We start from the raw sequence: 19,450 nt of genomic DNA on the forward strand, positions 1-19,450 counted from the left end.
AATTTAGAGACAGATCAAATTCACTGGGAATTGCAGGCATCAGTAGGAATGGAAGTAGAAGTGTCATCTGAGTCTGGGGATAAAAGGCAGAATGAGTGACTGTCAGCCTTTTTTGCATGGTAAGGAAATGGTATTTTGATACAGGGAAGCAGTAGGGGAGCTTGTACAAAGGATGCCTAACTTTAGCAGGAAGCCATCTGGGTATCCTGCAGACATGCAAAGGGGAAATAAGAATGAGGAAGTGGTTGAAGGGGTACGGAGGAAAGGGAGCAGAGAAGTTTTGAGAAATATTTACAAGAGGAGGAAGCGGTACAGAGAACTCCATCTGCAAGTTTGTGCAAAGAAAACAGCACAGCAGAAGTTGCAGAAAAACTGTTGGCAGAGATTCAGGACTGAAGGGCAATAAGCAGCAAAAACTCCAAGAGAATACATGGCCCCAACTCTGTTATACTCCCCACCCCACCAAGAGAGCAAACTTGTTTTAAGGTGGACTTTCAAAGTAAAGTTTTCTGTGAAGCTGGCTTTGCCAGAAACATAGCTGGGCAGAACTTTCTGAAAGCCAACAGACTAAAATGGATTTGGCAAGTGGTTCAACACATCTAAAGTCAATGGCAGTTGAGGATACACAGGAGCTAGCCAATGCCAATTTGTATAGTGCCTGCTCCTATTTGCTCAGCCCCCTCTGAATTTATCCCAATTAAAAGTGATTTTAAACTTTACAAATTACATTTGCAGCTACTGAAAATAATCAGTGTTTTCTTCTCTTTCCTCCCCTCAACCCTCTTTAGTTTCCCTTTGAAGACAATCTCTTCCAATCCATATCCCACTCTCTTCAATTTAAGTTTCTTGACACTGTACACCCTTTATGTGGGCAAATTCCACAAGTTTTTTCTGAAGCAAATTGAGGAAATGATGGTTTATGAAAAACAAGTCATTGTACATGTATGAGCCAACCACAAATACCAAATGTAGCTATATTTTATGGGGTGATATTCATACTTGTATCCAAATCACTTGAGACAGATAAATTAAAGGGACACTCAGTTTAAAATTCATGTTTTAAACAAACCATTGTCTAAAGTGGAACAATTTACCAACAGTCAAGTGGATTCTCCATCACTGACAACTTTTAAATCAAGATTGGATGTTTTTCAAAAAGGTATGCACTAGGAATTATTTGGGAAAATTCTATAACCATACAGGTCAGACTAGATGATCTGGCCCAGCAAATCTATGAATATGATTCGATGAGTACATGAATATCCACAAATCCTCACCACTGAACACCTGAAGCATATAGTGTGTGCAAATAAACTTATTATGAGCATTCTCGATGTAGTAAAAAGGATGTAATTAGAGAACTCAAGAAGTGGTTCGCATTTTGGTCAATCACTTTGAAGAATTAAACACACTCAGATGGTTGCAAATTGTCTATGCAACCAGCATACAGGATATCATTTTTTATCAGAAGTATTTGTTAACTTTCTGTACAAACAAGTGAAAAGTTTTCAGCAATTAAATATGCTTTCTGAATGTATGTGAAGAAAAAATTAACAGAAGTAGGTGGTAGAAATAAAATTTTTACTTAAAAATCCTACTTGGGCCTGTTACTTTCTTTTATACCCACTTAGTCTTCTTTCCCTAAAAACACATCTGCTATTTCTCCATGCTGTTGGCCCCATAACTATTGGCCACAGGACTTCATATCCCTCCTTCTTCCACACACTCTCCAACAATGAAATACATTCCCATGCTAACCTTATCAAATCTAAATTTAAAAAAAAGAGCATGATGCATACTTCTCCCCTAACTCCAGCTTGATGTCATCCTTCATGGAATGATGTGTCTGACCAGAGTTTCATTGTTCAAAAATATGCCGTAGCAACAACAGAGCATATAGAAACAGTAAGCATTTTTCAGCTAACAGGCCAAGTGAACTACTTTCAGAAGTAATAATGTCACAATCATTAATGTGAGAGAGTCTGTGTTTAATCGGTTCTCCCAATTCTACTAGGAAACCAAAAGTTCCAATGCACCCTGACACATTGGGTTAGTTATCAGACAACATGTAAAGTGTTCAAGTAGTATTTTAGACTGGCATAATTCTTTATAATTTTTTTTTTAAAGTGTGTGCATAGGGAGGAAGGGCAGGATATAATCTACAGGATTTAAAATAAATGGCAATCCAAACCATCTCTACATTCCAGTTTCAAGTCATATTTTAGAGGGGTTTTGCTGCATAGTATGAACCCAACATTTATCCTATAACAAAGGGGAAAATGATCCACGGGCAACTTTTTTTTTTTTTAAATATTGACTTTATAAAGAAAATGTAAAATGTTTTCAAAATGTTAAGCCTGGATTATTCAGATATTTGAACAGTCATTATGGCTCAGATGCTAAAATGCTTGCTGTTTAGGGGGTCAAAACCCATGCCTGATCACACCCAATGTACAGAAGCAGTAGGTTCTGCATTGTCAAAGGTGCTGTTCTTTGGATAAAATAATCTGAGGTGTATTTTTCTTGTCTTTAGTTGACGACGTTTTCGTGACACTTCACGAAGAACAGAGGATAAACCCTAGTCTTACAGTACTATTAATTATTTTAAGTGTTTTTAGGTATCTTGTTTATGAAAGGTGTGACAAAGCTACATCATATTTTATGCAAAGGACAACTCATTTTTAAATAATTTGTTTTCATTCGTTATGTTTATTCTTCAGTAATTGCACTCACCTGAACAATTGAATGAACCCCAACTGTCTGCATTGCCTGGCTTTCATCATCTGATGCAATAGCAACGAAACTGAATCCCCGAAAAAGCTGATGTGCATTAGCACTAGGTGGAATACCAGGCGAATCTGAAAAACAGAACAAATGTCTTCAGGAAGACTTCTTTCCAATTTATTTAAAAAAATCCAAAAGCAGTAAGTAATCAGTATTCCTAATATGCACTGAATAAAAATGAGCATAAAATCATAGTTTCAACACTGGAAAGGAATTTTACACTATAAACCGGTTTGGAGATTGTTATTTACATAAAGTATTTTTGCATCCTCATGATACAAATGCACAAGTAACGAACTGCAGTTCATATATACATACAGGCTTATACAAAATCTTTCATATAATGAAGTTTTAGGTTTTGTACATGTAGTCAGTCAAATCTAACCAGATAGAAAACAATTTCTGAAAATTAAAATGACAAAGTTTCTTCTACTTTTGAATACCTAAATTACAGTTAACTATTCTCTTACCTTTCGGTGTTTTCGCTGTAAATTCAGGATCAAAATAAAATGTATCCTCAGGCCTGCCAGTTGCAGGTTTAAAAGGTGGATGAATTTCTCTTCTGTATAATTTCTAAAGAGAAGACAGCGGTGAAACCAAATTAAAAATAATTATAACAACCGTCAACAAACATTTCCTAAAAGACGTTCTTTTACCAAAGTACTCACATTCCAGTCTATTGTGGAGAAAAATAAATGCCTCTTAATTTCTTCAACTCCATCTGGACCTGCCCCTATTATGAAAAAAGGCTGTGAATAGTAGTTTATTTACTGCGAAGAACTACTAGCTGAAATAATTATTTTTATATGAGTATTTTACCTAATCTGTTTGCAGGGTTTCGTTTGAAGAGCATTCGGAGAAGACTCTGTGCTTCAGGACTTAAAAACTGGGGCATTCCAAGTTTGGCTCTATACAACAAAAACACATTAATAGCATACATGTTTTTAGGCAAGAATCAACTATTTACTTTTTTCTAGTCCTTCACCCTAACCACATCAGGCAAGTTAACACCATTGAGAATTTGGCTTCAGACATCAGAAACAAAATAAAGTGCTGTCAATCATGTAGACACAACCTCAAACTTCCCTATTCCAGCAGTGTAATATTTCAAATACTGGACCCGGAACATAAGAGGCCGAGGTAGTAGGAAGGTAAGTAGGTGTTGATGAAAAGGGTTACAGTTAGTTGTTTTTTGTAGTCAACTGCTACCAGTCTATGGCAAGTAAGCCAATCTCCTTGACAAAGAGATAAGCAGCCTAGGAAGGAAGTCTGATCTAAGAAAATGGCCAAAATTTCGGATGCAATTTAAATATCCATATAATACTGCTGAGTTAGAAGACACAAGTGGGACATATCCTGAGACCATTAGAAAAACACTGAATGCTCTCCTCAGGGTAATGAGGCAAAGTAGGTGGTAAGAAAAAGCAACATCTGGCATAACAGTGGATGTCCTAATACCCACAATGATCACAGTTTGGAAAGAGACTATTTGTCATGTACATATCTAATTCTTTTCTCCTCATTTCACCAGTTTGTTAAGTCCTGCCTTATTTTCAAAATGAAAAACTGGAATACATGACAGTAAAGGGAAAGAAGTGAAGAAAAATATTTAGCCCTCTATTTCAGAGTCATCCCTCCTGCCCCCACAATCTCTTATGGTAATTTTCCTGACACAACACAGACCTGGGAATCTTTTTTTTTTTTTTTTTTGGGGGGGGGGGGGGGGATTTATTACTCCATTTCAAGTTCAACTTATTTCTTGCATTTATTCTTGTCCTCCTTCTGGGTTTTTGGTTTTGACTTTTCTGTACTTTTATTTTCTCACATTGTCCCGAGTTCCTCACACTACCTTTTTTCTCTCCATCTAATGATGCGTACATATCTATCACATCTCAATCTCTATCCTCCTTTTTCATCAGATACTGTGGTGACGGGCATGGTGTAAAAGACTGGGATCAGTTACCTACTGTAAGTATGGTTCTTCGAGATGCGATGCAGATGTGTATTCCAAATAGGTGAGCATGCGCCCTGCTCACTGGAAACTTTTGCCTAGCAGTACCTGTAGAGGGGTGGTGCTTGCATCTCCTACCTTTAGCCCCTCCCCTGGCTATGAGGCAATGCTGCCAGACCCCCTCAGTTCCATTGCACCAAATGTCCAGGGGAAGACTGACGCAGAGGGGATGGAGGGTGGGTCATGGAATACATGTCTGCATCACATCTCAAAGAACCACAGGTACAGTAAGCAGCAGTTTCTTTTTCTTTGAGTAGATGCAGATGTGCATTCCAAGTAGGTGACTAGCAAACAGTACCTCCATCTGTAGGCGGATTTCGGAGGTTACCTGAGTAAGGACTGCTCTTCCGACATTAGCGTCTACTCTGGAAGCAGCAGCGATCACATAATGGTCCGTAAATGTATGTATGGATAACTATGTGGCCACCCTACAAATGTCCAATATGGAAATGTCATTGAGGGAAGTCACCAGCGTTGCCTGCACTCTCATTGAATATGCCCATATCTGCTGAGGCGGTGTAGCCGACACTATCTCATATGTAGTCTTGATACAAGATGTTATCCATCTAGAGATGGTCTGCACAGAGACTGCTTGACCCTTCATGAGGGTCTGCATATGATAGGAACAGGTGACACGAAACATAGAACTGTTCAGTCCTGTTCAAAAAAAGGCTAGACCAGTGGTTCTCAACCTGTGGCGCAATCAGCACAGAGCTGCGGCCCATGTGACGTCTTCAGGGCCCTATAGGTAGTATTGGATGTGTACCACAATGGTAAATAGAACCATTGGGACCACTGAGAACCATTGGTCTATCATCTAATGTATGGAGGCGTTGTTCCTCCATGGAGGAATGTGGCTCAGGGAAATACAGGCAAGTACACAGCTTGATTCAAATTAAACTGAGAGACCACCTTGGATACAAGCTTCAGATGTGGCCGGAACGTAACCTTGTCCTTAGAGAACTGTAAGGAGGCCCAGCCATCAGGGCCTGTTACTCTCACCCCCACCTGGCACAGGTAATAGCTATCAAGAATGCAGTTTTCTGAGACAGGAGGGGTAGTGGTCAGGAAGCAAGGGGCTCGAATAGAGTCCCCATTAGAGCTGCTAAGACCATGTTCGGGTCCCACAAGGGGACTGGCTCTTGGACTGGAGGATTCAGGGAGAGAAGTCCTTTCAGAAATCTCATCACCATTGCACTGGAGAATGCCAATTTCCCTTGGATAGGTGGATGAAATGCCAATATTGCTGCCAAGTGTACTCTGAGAGAACTGAGTGCTAAGTCAAATTCCTGAAGGTGTAGCAGGTAATTCAAGATGTCCTGGATAGAAGTCGCCACTGAATGGGTCCCACGGGTCAAGGACTATACTGAAAACTTAAACTTTGCCAAGTAGGCTGTTCTAGTTGAAGGCTTCCTACTGTTAAATAGGACCTATTGGACAACCTCGAGCAGTGCTCTCCCTCCTCTTTCAGTCATGCAGCAGCCACTCCATAAGGTGCAAGGAGCTGATCGCCAGAAGCAAAGTGCATCCACAGTCCTGTGTGAGGTCAGGAAGGAGAAGTGGTATGGGAGGCTGAACTGACAGGGCGAGGAAGTCCGAAAACCAGCACTGCTTTGGCTATGATGGGGCAATCGGGATGAGCCTGGTTCGATCTGCCTTGAGCTTAGCGATGACCTATGGAGTGATCAGAATAGGAGGGAATGCATACAGCAGAGTTGACCGCCAGCTGCAGAGGAAAGCATCACAGTGGGAGCCTGAGCTGAGCCCTTCCCGAGAGCAGAATAGACGACACTTACTATTTTCCCTCATCGCAAAGAGGTTGATTGGCGCTGTCCTTTGGATGGTTTTCACAATGTGGGGTCTCTAACTTCAGGGACCATTTGTGGCTCGGGGAGAAAAGCCTGCTGACATGATTCTGGGCTCCTGGTAAGTGGACAGCTGTCAGGGTGATGTCCTCTTTGATGCAGAACTGCACAGGTTGATTGCCTATAGGCAGAGTGATCTGGAGTGGGTTCTCCCTTGTTTGTTCACATAGTACACTGTGGCGGTATTGTCGGTGAGTATGTGAACCACTGAATGCCTGCTGCAGTCCCGGAAGGCATAATGTGCCTTGTGGATGACCCTAAGCTCCAGCACGCTGATGTGGAGCAAGGTTTCCTGTTCCAACCATAGGCCCTGCACCCTCAAAGAGTTCAGATGCGCTCCCTAATCCAGAAGGGACATGTCAGTAACTACTGACTTGGTTAAAGAAAGCCTAGTGAAGGGGATCCCTTGGCACACATTGCATATGGACTCCCACCAGTGCAAGGATTCCAGGACTGATGGAGGAAGGAGAACCAAGCTGCCCAAAGAATACAGGGCAGGAAGATAAGCCATCCTGAGTCACATCTGAAGAGAGCAAAGATGCAACTTGGAGAGTTATATGACCTAGGTGCATATGGTCATACATGTGTACAAGTGAACATGTGGCCCAATAGGCTAAGACAAATGCAACTATTGTGGACGGTTGTGATTGCAAACAGAGGCACAGCTGTCAAATGGCCTGGAAGTGGTCAGTTAGTGGAGCACCCTGGACTTCATGGAATCTAATAGGGCCCCAACTAATTCTATTTGCTGAATGGGAGCCAAGGTCGACTTCATGGTATTTAGAATGAGTCCCAAACAGTCGAGTAAACATAGCGTAGTATTGATGTGGGCGAGAACCTCCTCGCTGGAGCTGCTCTTCAGCAACCAGTTGTCAAGATAGGGGAAGATATAGATTCCCATCCTCCTGACGTACACCATGACCACCGCCATTCATTTGGTGAAGACTCGGAGCAGAAGAGGCACCAAACAGTAGAATAGTATTCTCAAAGCAGCAGTCCCCTACCATGAAGCAAAGAAACTTCCTGCGGTTCAGTAGAATGGCCACATGGAAGTAAGCATCTTGAATGTTCAGAGCAGAGCAGTGGGGCCAGATGGGAATAAAACCCCTCATATTCCTGTACAAGCACAAAATAGCGCTTCTCCAAGCACTTGGCCATCAGCAGTACCGAGGCTGGCATATCCCAAAGGGTTCTCGCAGGATCTGGGAGCATTTCATGAATTAGGAGGGCCATGATCCCAGGGATGGAGGGCTAGAAAACGTCCAGGAGTTTGTGGGTATCCTCCTGGAGAAACTCTGCTTGAATACCAAAGGGATGAGGCCACATAATGTAAAAGGTCTGGGTATGCCTTAAAGTCCTCCAGGATGGAAAGGGAGATCAAACCAGGCAGCACTGCATTGGCCGGGGAGGGAGATGAGGCTGTTGTCTGGGTCAAAGGCAGGTCCTGCTCCTGAGGCTACATCTCCAGACAAGGAAACTCCAGCGGCTCCACAGGAAGGGGAACTGTGGGCGCCTAAACTGCAGCCACCATTGCAGCACGAGCAGGCAATCTCGCTTTTGACTTGGACAATAAGCAAGACCTCCGGGAGCAAGGAGCTTCCCATTAAGCCCAAGGGGGCCACTGAGATGGGTAAGGCATTGGTGGCCAGTAGGTGCCAGGCCAGGGGCCTCCAACCCAGCCATGGGACACATGCCAACCCGGTAGCCACACTAGTCTACTGATGGCCTTTGAACTTCCTCCAACAAAGCGGAGCAAGAGGATCCCAATTCTGAGGGAGGTAGCCAACAGGCTATCCAACTCATCTGTGACACAAAGAATTGGCTCTCCCAATGTAGTCAGCAACATCAGTGCTGCATGCAAGGTCGGTCCCAGTGCAAACACTGGTAACAGAGCACCCAAGTGCCTCAATCCCAGGGGACAGCAACAACCTTGACAGAACCATCTGCGGCGTCAATTGCATTGATCCTGAGGAAGGGCCTGGTACTGAAAAACCTTGTACTGGCTCCGGTACAGTGTTCATACCAACCCCCAGGAGGGGGGCTTCCTGGTGCGGTGACAAAGGGCCTGAGAGTTCAATAACATGCTCCAACTGGGCTGGGGAGGGTCCATCATGGGCACCAGCCTTGCAAAATCTTAAAACAGCAGCAAAGATAGGACTGAAAGGTAGAGTCGGTCTGCTAACATCACAGACACTGTTGGCACCGATATTATTCTCGCCAGTACTGGACTCATTGGACACCTGGAGGCCGGAATTGGAGTCGATGGTATGAGATGTCTACCCTCCCTACCCTGTACCAAGGGAGGGTCAGAGGAACCTGTGCTATTCCACACACCAGAGCCAACCTTTGCCAGTCTGCACTCTTCTTAGAGCAGGCAGAAGAGTTGCCCTGGGACCTGGAGTGTTCACAATTGGTTTTGGAAACCTCGTCTTTGGTACCAATGACAGAGAACTACTCCTGCACCTCTTTGGAGGCCCCTGACCCACAATGGAAGGCAGTAGCACTTTCCGAACTGGAGGGCGATCTGTGGCCTGAGAACTGACTCGGTACCAAGGCCTGCTTCAGGGCCTGTTCAAGCAGGTGCTGCTTGAGGGGGAAGGTCTCATGCCATCCGAGTCATCTTTTTAAATGATCTACAGATTGAACAGCACACTTTAAGGTGGACTTTGTCAAGGCAGAGCAACCACCTCCTGTAGGGGTCACTGTTAGGAATTGCCACTCCACATGAAGGGCAATGCTTGAATGCTGGTGAGGGCGTCACCAGGGAGCACTACCGCTATACTATAGTCTAAAACTTTTACTCTAACTAACTTGACTATATACAATAAAACTAGCCTAAGAGGATGAATTGCAAAGTTATGAAATGATAGCCACACAGAGCTCTGACTCCAGGTGATGGGTGCTGAGAAGGAGCTGAGGGTGGGAGGGGCAGGGGGAGAGGTGTTTGAGGCAGTGTTGTCTCATATAGCCAACAGAGGGGCTAAAGGAACGAGGGCTGCCCCCTCTATGGATACTGCTAGGTAAAAGGCTCTGGCAAGCAGGGTGCACACACACCTACTTGAAATACACATCTGCATCTATTCGAAGAAGAAAGATATAATTTCCTTTTTTCCCCTCCCTTAACCTGTCTCCCCATCACATCCCAAAGTTTCTTCCATTCCTCTACACTTCCACAAGGATCCACAACACAGACTACAAGAGGGTATCCAACTTCCCTCTATTCTGAGCAAGAGATGCCATCAGCCAAGCTACTTGCAGGAGAGATCCGCCTCCGTGCTACCTCATCACACACCATTAATCAGGTCCTTAGTAAGTTACCAAATTTCCCATCTCTTCCTGCAGGGGAGAAGTTGGAGAAAATCTCTTCTTTCTCTACTGGCTCTTCAATATTGTAGTACACATCATCAAAAAGATCAGTTGACTGGTGGTGATGGTGCCTGATCATCAGCTCCTCCTCTGTTAGTTACATCCTCATACGTGCATTTTCTATGCAGTGCCTTTCATTGCACTCATTCTACAAGATGTTACTTCCATTCATGGCTAAACAGCAGTTGACAGATAGACAATAAGGAACAGGGTGCTGCTGCCTGATTGCTGCTGAAGGACAACCATGTGGACTTGTAGCACAAGAGATATTGCAGGCCACAGACCAGGAGACCGGATGTGTTGGGATTATATTGAAAGATTAAAAATCCCTTCTTAAATAGATAATCATCCAAGACAGCTCCTCAAACTGAGGCTTGGTCTACACTACAGAATTAGGTCAACATAAGGCAGCTTACATCAACATAATCATGTCAGTGTCTACACTAGAATGCTGCTTCCGCCGAAGTGGCCCGCTACACCAACATGACTCCATCTCCATGAGAGGCACAGCACTTACATCAGTGTAGTCACCGCAATGCAGTGTCTGTCCATTACTTACTTCAGCTTTTGGCCATCATTCTTGTCAATTTCACAACTGTGTCTGGCTCAGACCAGCAGCAAGGCTTGCAGCTGCAGATGTGAAACTGACAAGAATGTCAATTTCATGCTGGTAGGTTCCCTGCTGTGAAACTGATCCTGGTGCTGGGCTCCTAGCTGGAGCCCCAACTCCAGGGTGAAGGCCGGAGCTATGAGCCTGGCATGGGGCTCCATTTTACAGCACAGAGCCTACAGCAGTGAAACGGATATTTTTATCAATTTCAGGGCTCCAGCTGTGTGCCTGGGCTGTTGCTCTGAGATGCAGGCAGCTGTGAAATTGATAATTTCAATTTCACCGCTGGTAGGCTCCCTGAGCCCATGCCAGGCTCCTGCTGTGAGCCCTGTGTGGCTGTCAGTGCCCCTCCTTCAGCCAGTGCAAGCACACCACCGACAGAAGGAGGGTAGTGTGGACAGCAATAGCCAATTGAAGTACTGTGGTGGCTGTCGGTTGACCTAAATTTAGTCAACCTAATTTTGTAGTGTAGACCAGCCCTAACTATGGCAAGTCAGGATGGGAGATTGACTGCTTTGAGAGAACCAAATCTATGCCTAAAAGTAGAAGTGCCACTGACCTTCTGGAGAAGTGGCTCAATGGACAAAGAGAGAGAATCCAGTTGAAACTCTACAGTTTTTGCATCTACCAGAAGTAGTAGTGGATCCAACTGTACTAAGGGCCCTGTAGTTGCAGGATACAACTTCCTTTCCTTAAATTGCAGCAAGTAGGACTGTCATTGTTTTTTTTCTGTTATGGCAGAGGATCCTTCTAAAACTCCTCAACTGGCCACTGCACACAGCAGAAAGCAAAAATGACTACTGTCAATGGAGAGTTTCTAGGTTATACAGCTGCATGAGTGACAGCAATCTTGTCTCCAGTTGCTAATGGGTGGAGACAAATCCTATACAAAAGCACTGGATAGAAAAAGAGTTGCATAAAAAGTTAATCTCATTACTGCAAACTATGATTCCTTCAAATGACAAAACTTCTCAATTTTAAACAAAACTTTCTTGATCCTGTCTTGAAAGCAAAGAACCCAAGCAAATGTAAGTGCACTGTAGGAAGAGTGCATTGTGTGTGAATTTAAGGGGAAGAGGAGTAGTAGTGAAGTAATGTACCTCAAACAGTGCACAGTGGAACATGTGTTTAGTACACCATTCCCACAACTGTAAATGGTTCTAAGAGTATTTTGGGAGGAGAGACATGAGATGGTTCAGTACTACAAAGAAAAGACTGGTGCTGTTTTCAATAGCTCTTACAGTGTTAGATAATAAAAAGGAAATTTTAGTAGAAGGTATTTTTTTAAAATATTTTTGAAGTTTTTCACCTCTGCTCATATTCAAGATATAATGTATTAATTAATGTATTAATAAATAGTTACAGAACATTTACAATTATTTGTAGAACTACTTGGATAATTCATTTCTTTATTTTATATCACATTTTTTGTACAATAATCCTAATTAAACAATATAGTTTCGAAGTTGAAATTAAAATCTAGAAGATGAAAAAAATAATGGTATAGGCAAGGGAGAAAAGATGTGTGCTCAGATGAGATATGAAAATAGTTGGAGAGTCAATTAGCCAGAAAGACATAGGCAGGCTGTTTCACATAGCAGAGCACAGAGAAGGTTCTTGTACCAACTTTAGAAACACTGCACTGAAGGATAGAGAGAAGTCCCATGTGGATAAGCAGAGTAACGGATGTAAAGATGTGGTGTATAAGAGGCTGGCAGAAACAAAGCCACAATTTTAAAAAATGAGGTGGGAAATTTGAATTGGCTCCTGAAATTTATGGGGGAAGCAGCTGTCTCGGGCTGGCCATGATGTATAGTTTTGTGCTTCTTGTACACATAATACTCCTGGGGGAATTTCCATAAAAAGATTAAAAACTCTATGCACAATATTTTACAATTCTGCAAAATTCTGCATATTTTATTTGTCAAAATAATACTATACAATCACACCAGTTTCAATTATATTGATAATTTATTTCAAAATACCTATCAGCAACTATATATGGCCAGTCTAAACTACCAGCTAAATCGGCACCACTGCGATTGATGCAGCAGTGTCGATAAAGTGGATCTGGTGAAGAAACTCTAAGTTGATAGGAGAGCACTTTCCTGTCCATGTCTGCACTCCACCTCCCCAAGAGATGGAAGCTATGTCGATGGGAGAGTGTCTCCCGTCAACATAGCACGGGGTAGACACCGCTATAAGTTGACCCAAGTTATATCAACTTCAGTTACATAACTTATGTAACTGAACTAGCGTGACTTAGATCGACCTACTAACCAGTACACACCAGCCTGATGTCTGGAACAATACAGACAAAAAATTCCTCCAGGAATAGATTTAAAGAAACCCCTAAGACAACTCAGTTCCTGTTTCTCTCTCCCCTCCCCCCAGAGCCCAGCAGGAGGGCCAGATATCTCCACCTCTCCTCCCAGAGCCCAGCTGTGGGGCGACTTGCATGTATCCCCTCCCCACCAGAGCCCAGCTACAGGTCCCCCATCCCAGATCCCCGCACGCCCTACCTCACAGAACCCAGCTGCAGTACCCCACAGCCCAGACACTCTCACTCCCTCCCGGACAGAGCCCAGGGATCCAGAGGGAGAAACAACCTGATACTGTTTCCCGGGCTTATATGGAATTTCATGCACACTGCCTCCTTCCTTTAGGACGTGCGGGGAACTTCAGCTGCCCAGTAGCCTCCAACTCCCTTCCCCTACCCCTCCCCCAGCAGCATCATCTACTTGCAAGCTGGGCTCTGCCAGGTCCAGTGCTGCCTAGTGGTGGCCAGTAGGTTCTGTAGCCCATGGGGGGGGGGGGGGAGGAGAGAGGAAATTCAGCACAAAAAACATTAATTTCTGTGAAAATTCTGCACTGCACAATGTGCAGAATTCCCTCACAAGCAACATGAGGTGGGAAGCAGCCTACATCTGCTTGAGTTTGGAGAGTTAGAACTTAGCAATAATTAACATTAACAGAAGATGATGACATAATGAGGATTTCAGCCATGAATGAGGATTTCAGCCAATGTGGCATAAACTGGAATAGATAGATTTACAGATGTAAGAGATGCAGAAGGAAAAGGAAACGTCAAGGCCAAGGATGGCATGTAGAAAAGAAGCAAATGGGAGAGCTGAGTCAGACAGGGAAAGAAAAGAGATGGATTATGTTTACTGATGCACCTCTTTGAGAGATATTTAGTTGAAAAATTTAATTTATGGTTTCCTCTGATTCCTTCAAGACAGGCTGTCAGTGGACAGGGAGGAGTCATTAAAGCTGTCTAAAGATACAATTTGGAATCAATATATAAGTCAGGTGTCGGCAATCTTCGGAACACGGCCCATCAGGGTAATCTGCTGGCAGGCCACGAGACATTTTGTTTATGTTGACTGTCCGCAGGCACGGCCTCCCACAGCTCCCAGTAGCAACGGTTTGCCATTCCTGGCCAATAGGAGCTGCGGGAAGCAGCGCGGGTCAGCAGATTACCCTGATGGGCCGTGTGCGGAAGGTTGCCAACCCCCGATATAAGTGGGAGCTAAAACGGAGGTTGGAGATAAAATGACAAAAGGGGGGAAACAGTGCGAGGGATCGAGAGCTGAGCCTTGTGAGACTCCACAGCGGAAGGGTCTTAGCACAGAACAGTTAAAGAGAAACAGAAATAGTGGCTTGACAGGTAGGAATGTAACCCTGATATGAAGAAACCAGAGATTCCTTCACAAGCAAAGACAAAGTCTGGAAGGGGAAGAGTTCCACCATATCAAAGATTGTACTGAGGTCAAGGAGAACGAGGAGAGACAGCAAGTCCTCGTCAGTAGAAATAAGATCATTAACTACACGAAAGTAAGAGATTTCCATGCTATAGCTAAAGCAAAACCAAAGCAATATTGAAAACAGTCAAGGATACTGTCAGCAAGATGACTCAGAAGATTAGAGACAGCGCAAGTTCATGAGGGTCAAAGGTGGATGTAGATTTTGGAAAGCTAGGGGAAGGTACCACAGGAGAGCACTGTTGGCAACGGAGGTAGTGTAAGGAGCAGGGGGAGGAGAAGGGAACAAACAGGAAAAGATGACGGAGACTATTTTCTTAAAAGATGGGATTATGTCAGAAATGTGTAGAGTTGCAATAAAGAGGAAGGCAGAAGAGGATAATGAAATCATGGGCACAAAATTGGGAAGAAGATGGGGCTGGAGAAGATATTGTTATAAATTAGGGAAATATTAGATTAAAAGGATGATATGAAATTCTTTGCAACTGGTAAGGGAAAGGATTGGAGGAACGGGCAAACTAGGTGGGTGGAAAAGGGAATTTATAAAGTGGAATAGGAATAGGGAGTGAGGATTTACCAATACCTTGGAAAATTAGGAAGGAGAAGAAATTAGATTTGCAGCCCAGAGGGCATCCCTGTAGAAGACATAAGTAAGAGTGTACTCACTTGAGAATCATAGTCATGGTTTCTTTTCTGTCTTTCCCTTGGAAAGGTAGAGTACCCGTGAGCATTTCAAACTGTACAGAGTAAAACTTGCATCAATTACATTAAAAGACTTGGACAAAACCTAATTTTTGATAAAACTACTTAACAGAATAATATTTTAAAAGTCATGCATATCAAAAATTAAGACTTTGCAAAGCAACTGCTTATGCTACAAGTTTTAATTATTGCAAAGACCTGGAAGCACTTACTGAACTTACGGTTGCAAAACAATTTCCACCATTACTCTGTGTTCACATACTTTCTGAAAAATTCACCTTTTTATCAGCTGCAATTCTCTATGCTTGTTTTTTCCCCTAAATACAACTTTCTTTGGGAGCTTGAGCAAAATAACTTTAGTTATCTGAGTTTTTCAAAAATACAGTTTTCCCAGGTAAAAAATATTGCCAGATGTCTAAATAATGGTGAAACAATATAAATAGTCTTTACTAGGAAAAAAAAAGTAGTTGGATAATGAAGTTATTCACAATTAAAAAGTGGTTATTGCATATGGGGAATGTATGAGGACTTACAAATAGAAGACCGGCATTGTACATGCATACATATTTTACAATGCCTTTTAATGGGCAACCGCCACTTTTAAAATACTGTTCAATTCTGAAAGTGACTGTATAAAAGAGGTTTGCAATATTGTAGCCTTGTTGGTCCCAGGATATTAGAGAGACCACGTAGATGGGTGAGGTAATGTCTTTTATTGGACCACTTTCTGTTGGTGAAAGAGACAAGCTTAGTGAACAATAATCCGACTACATATGCAAATGCAGTAGTCTCAGATACAAAATATGCAAGTACAATAGCACTCATGCAGTTCTTAAAACCCAGGCCTAAATAGCTAGCTTTTTATAAAAATTATTTCATAAAACATATGAGATGCTGCCAACTTAACATAGCAGTTGGAGCCTGGAATTTTGCATTTCCTGACTTTGGAAACAAATTGTTCAACTAACCATTTTATTCTATTTAATATAATGCTAATATAGAATAATTTCACTACTTCTCACTTTGCTGAACTACAAATCTGATAATCTTACCACACTTCCTGGCACGGTGTGCTGGAGAAAGGGCTAATCTTATCACAACTTTATTTTTTAAAAATTACTCTGTACATTCAGTTGTGTACTATGAAATACATAACAATTAAATGTAAACTACCTATATTTATCAAATTAAAATAACAAAGTAAATTGTATTGCACAGTATAATTATTTTCTGAGGTTTACTTATTTCTAATCTGCAAACTTTGCAATACACAAGTCTCACATTTCGTATGAGTTAGTGAGATTCTATTTATGAGATATTTCATAAAATGTGTAAGTTCCATCAACAAAAAACTAAACAAAGCTAAGTTATCCTCTTGTAATTGGTGTTCATAGATGTCATTTCCACAGATTTTCATCTCAGATCTCTCTGCCCTCCTCCCCAAAAGACTACACAGGACCCAGAATACGATTTTCAAAAATGTTCAGGATTGGCCTTATTCAGCTCTTACTGAAGTGAATCCTAAATACTTTGACTTCAGTGGGAGCAGACTTCAGCCAATGCTGAGCACTTTTGAAAATCCCACCCTAAAACGTTAAATTTTGATAACTACAGTGTCTAGCGCACACACACACACACACTATCCTTTGTAGGTGTGTACACGCAAGTGCATGCGCACACACACTTTTCCACCACGTGACTGCTTCTTGTAACTGACGCAAAGTGAAAATAAACAGGATGTGTGAATGGGAAAGCACACACTGGTGAAGGAAATTACATGATGTGAACAATTACAGTTATTGGTGACAGAGTAGCAGCCGTGTTAGTCTGTATTCGCAAAAAGAAAAGGAGTACTAGTGGCACCTTAGAGACTAACCAATTTATTTGAGCATTATTATTATTATTATTTGAGCAGAGTTACTGGTGAGATCATCTGTCTCCTCTACAGTTTTAAGTAGAATTCCAAGTATTGCACGCCTTGCCTACCATCTATATAAGGGACTGCAGGAACGAAGGAGCAATTTGTTTTAGTAATGGTTAGGAAGAACTGTTTTACCAAAAGAAGCTACTGAACAAACAGGTTTTAGCTACACTGGGTAGAGGCTGAAGTAATTATGAAGACATCTTGCACTGGGTTCCTCAAAATCAGCAAAATAAGATTAACTGAACATCCATTTAGATAGCTCATGTTCCGAGATAAATTAACTTAAGGAGTCAGAGATACAGGCTACAACAAATAAATATTTTATGGAAAGATACACACACTTTGACAAACTTCCATAGTATTTGAAATAGTTTTTTTAAGTGTTAGACTTCTCAATTCACCCTCCTGCAAATCAACAGCCCAAGTATTTTTAAGAAAAGTGCAATTGGATTCTAAAAATGACATTCAGCCATGTTTTGACTCTTCATGGTTTCCAATTTTAACATGTTCAGTTCAAACATAAAGACTTTTTATTATTATTATTTTAGTTACTAGCTCTGCAAACTCAATCTGGGATTTAAACCAAATTATGTTCTTTCTAGCTTGTTTTCCATCCATATTAAATTACACTCTGATTGCAGAATCTTAGTTTTTTTCTGATGATGCCCAAGCCAGAAAAGAATACAGAGCACCCTCACTCAGTATTGGCTGCACAGTGCTGGAAGAAGTAGTGAAAATGTATTCTTGTTAGTCAAGTATGCAGATATGACTCTGACAAACCACAAATGTAAGATCTCTTCAGTGATCAGATGCCTTTTTTACACAGTCATTTTCCATATCACAACAGCATTTTAGATATTCAAAAGGTGATAGGGTATGTTTTCAGATCTAATAATAAAGAGTCTCCTTATCAGATCATAAGGCACACACAGAGACTGTGCTGTCATAATTATACAGGTATTGCAGAAGCATCAAAAGATAAAAAATCTTTCATTTTTAAAAACATCATTTGATCTTAATGTTAAAAAAAATCATACAATGATTTTTAAAGTATAAAATTCTATTTGGCATTCCTAAACTTTCAAACATAATCCTTTTTTCCTTTTCAAAAATACCTGCATTTGTTGTAAATGTTAAAAAAAAAAATTCTGTCTGGTAAAATTTTGTCAATTTAATGGAACTTATTTTTTGATGAAATATCATATGCATGGCCCTTCTAAGCAACAGCTGAAAGTCTGTCATCAGCTCAGTGCAACTCTAAATTCTATCTCTGTGCAAATAAAGCAGCTTTCATTATTCCGTTAGTTTGAAACTGAGATCGCTAACGTGATCAGAAAATTTTACTTCTAAAAACTTTTTCTGTGATTGAATTCAATTTTAAAGTTTCAAAATCTGAATCTATATGGAAAATATTTTTCACTTTTGAAAAGCAAGCTTTTCTGAACACTCATTTTTCTATCAGTCTCAGTTAACAGTCATAGGCACACAATATTCCATTGAAGCAAAAGAAAAAAGGTGGAATGATATCAGTGATGTGATGAGATCTGAACCACGCTGTTGAGCCAAACTGAACAGTAGTACTAATTACCAATAAATTCATGTGACTGGGTTAAGCCAGTCATAACCCACCTTTTGCTATGATTTCTATTCACCAGAAACCTACCATTAAAACACCAAAAGACCACCAGTCTGCACTCTGTGTGTGACCTCGTCGATTAACTACCTCTGGTGCCATATATTCTACTGTCCCACAGAAGGAATACGCTTTCTTTTCATGATCGATCGACTCTTTGCTTAAGCCAAAATCTGAAAAAAATATAATCTGAAATGAAATTTTCCTACTGGCTAAGAATTTCTAAGCATACAAATATAACTAACACAAAAGCTATAAAACTATGAAAAAAGTCACATTAGTGGTCATATCATTACTTTTTATTTTTTAAATCAGATTTCTTATTTAAATAATAACACTTCATTTAGTCCATGTTAAATATCACCATCTGTTCTGCAAAATTACTTGCAATAAAAAAGAAAAAAATCAGATTTTACTATATTCCTTTAAAAAACAGACAACTTATGAATTAAAAACTTTTCATAATCTGAAATTTATTTTTACTTACCTGTCAATTTGATATGTCCTTCTTCGTCAAGAAGTATACTAAAAAAAAAAGGGCAGTTGAAAGTATCTTTTAACCTTGTTTTAGAAACTGTACTGACAATCAAAAGAACTTTAAATAAGAATAGAACTTTAAAGAGTAACATCAACAAACAGACATGTAACAGTGAAAATCTAAGGAAAGAAGAATAAATTTTGGAATTTACAGTTATAGAAAAGGGATATATTTAATGAAATTACAAAAACATGCATTCAGTGTGTTGTTTTCTAAGGCCCCGTTCCTACAAGCTGCTCTTCTCAGAGAGACT

The 19,450-nt window shown here is 41.2% G+C and overlaps 1 protein-coding gene across 7 annotated transcripts in view; it reads right to left on the reverse strand.

Moving 5' to 3' along the window:
- Positions 1-19,450, reverse strand: part of RPS6KA3 (ribosomal protein S6 kinase A3) — a 124,888-nt gene that overhangs the window by 37,241 nt on the left and 68,197 nt on the right. For all 7 annotated transcript variants that reach the window (XM_073357139.2, XM_073357159.2, XM_073357129.2 and 4 more), the window contains 7 exons: positions 19,147-19,184; positions 18,690-18,832; positions 15,067-15,137; positions 3,604-3,692; positions 3,453-3,517; positions 3,255-3,357; positions 2,734-2,858 (listed from right to left, as the gene is read on the reverse strand). In XM_073357139.2, the coding sequence (XP_073213240.1) occupies positions 2,734-2,858; positions 3,255-3,357; positions 3,453-3,517; positions 3,604-3,692; positions 15,067-15,137; positions 18,690-18,832; positions 19,147-19,184 (634 nt within the window). The remainder of the gene's footprint in view (positions 1-2,733; positions 2,859-3,254; positions 3,358-3,452; positions 3,518-3,603; positions 3,693-15,066; positions 15,138-18,689; positions 18,833-19,146; positions 19,185-19,450) is intronic.

Source organism: Lepidochelys kempii, chromosome 1 (genome assembly GCF_965140285.1).
Source record: "Lepidochelys kempii isolate rLepKem1 chromosome 1, rLepKem1.hap1, whole genome shotgun sequence".
Lineage (NCBI taxonomy): Eukaryota > Metazoa > Chordata > Testudines > Cheloniidae > Lepidochelys > Lepidochelys kempii.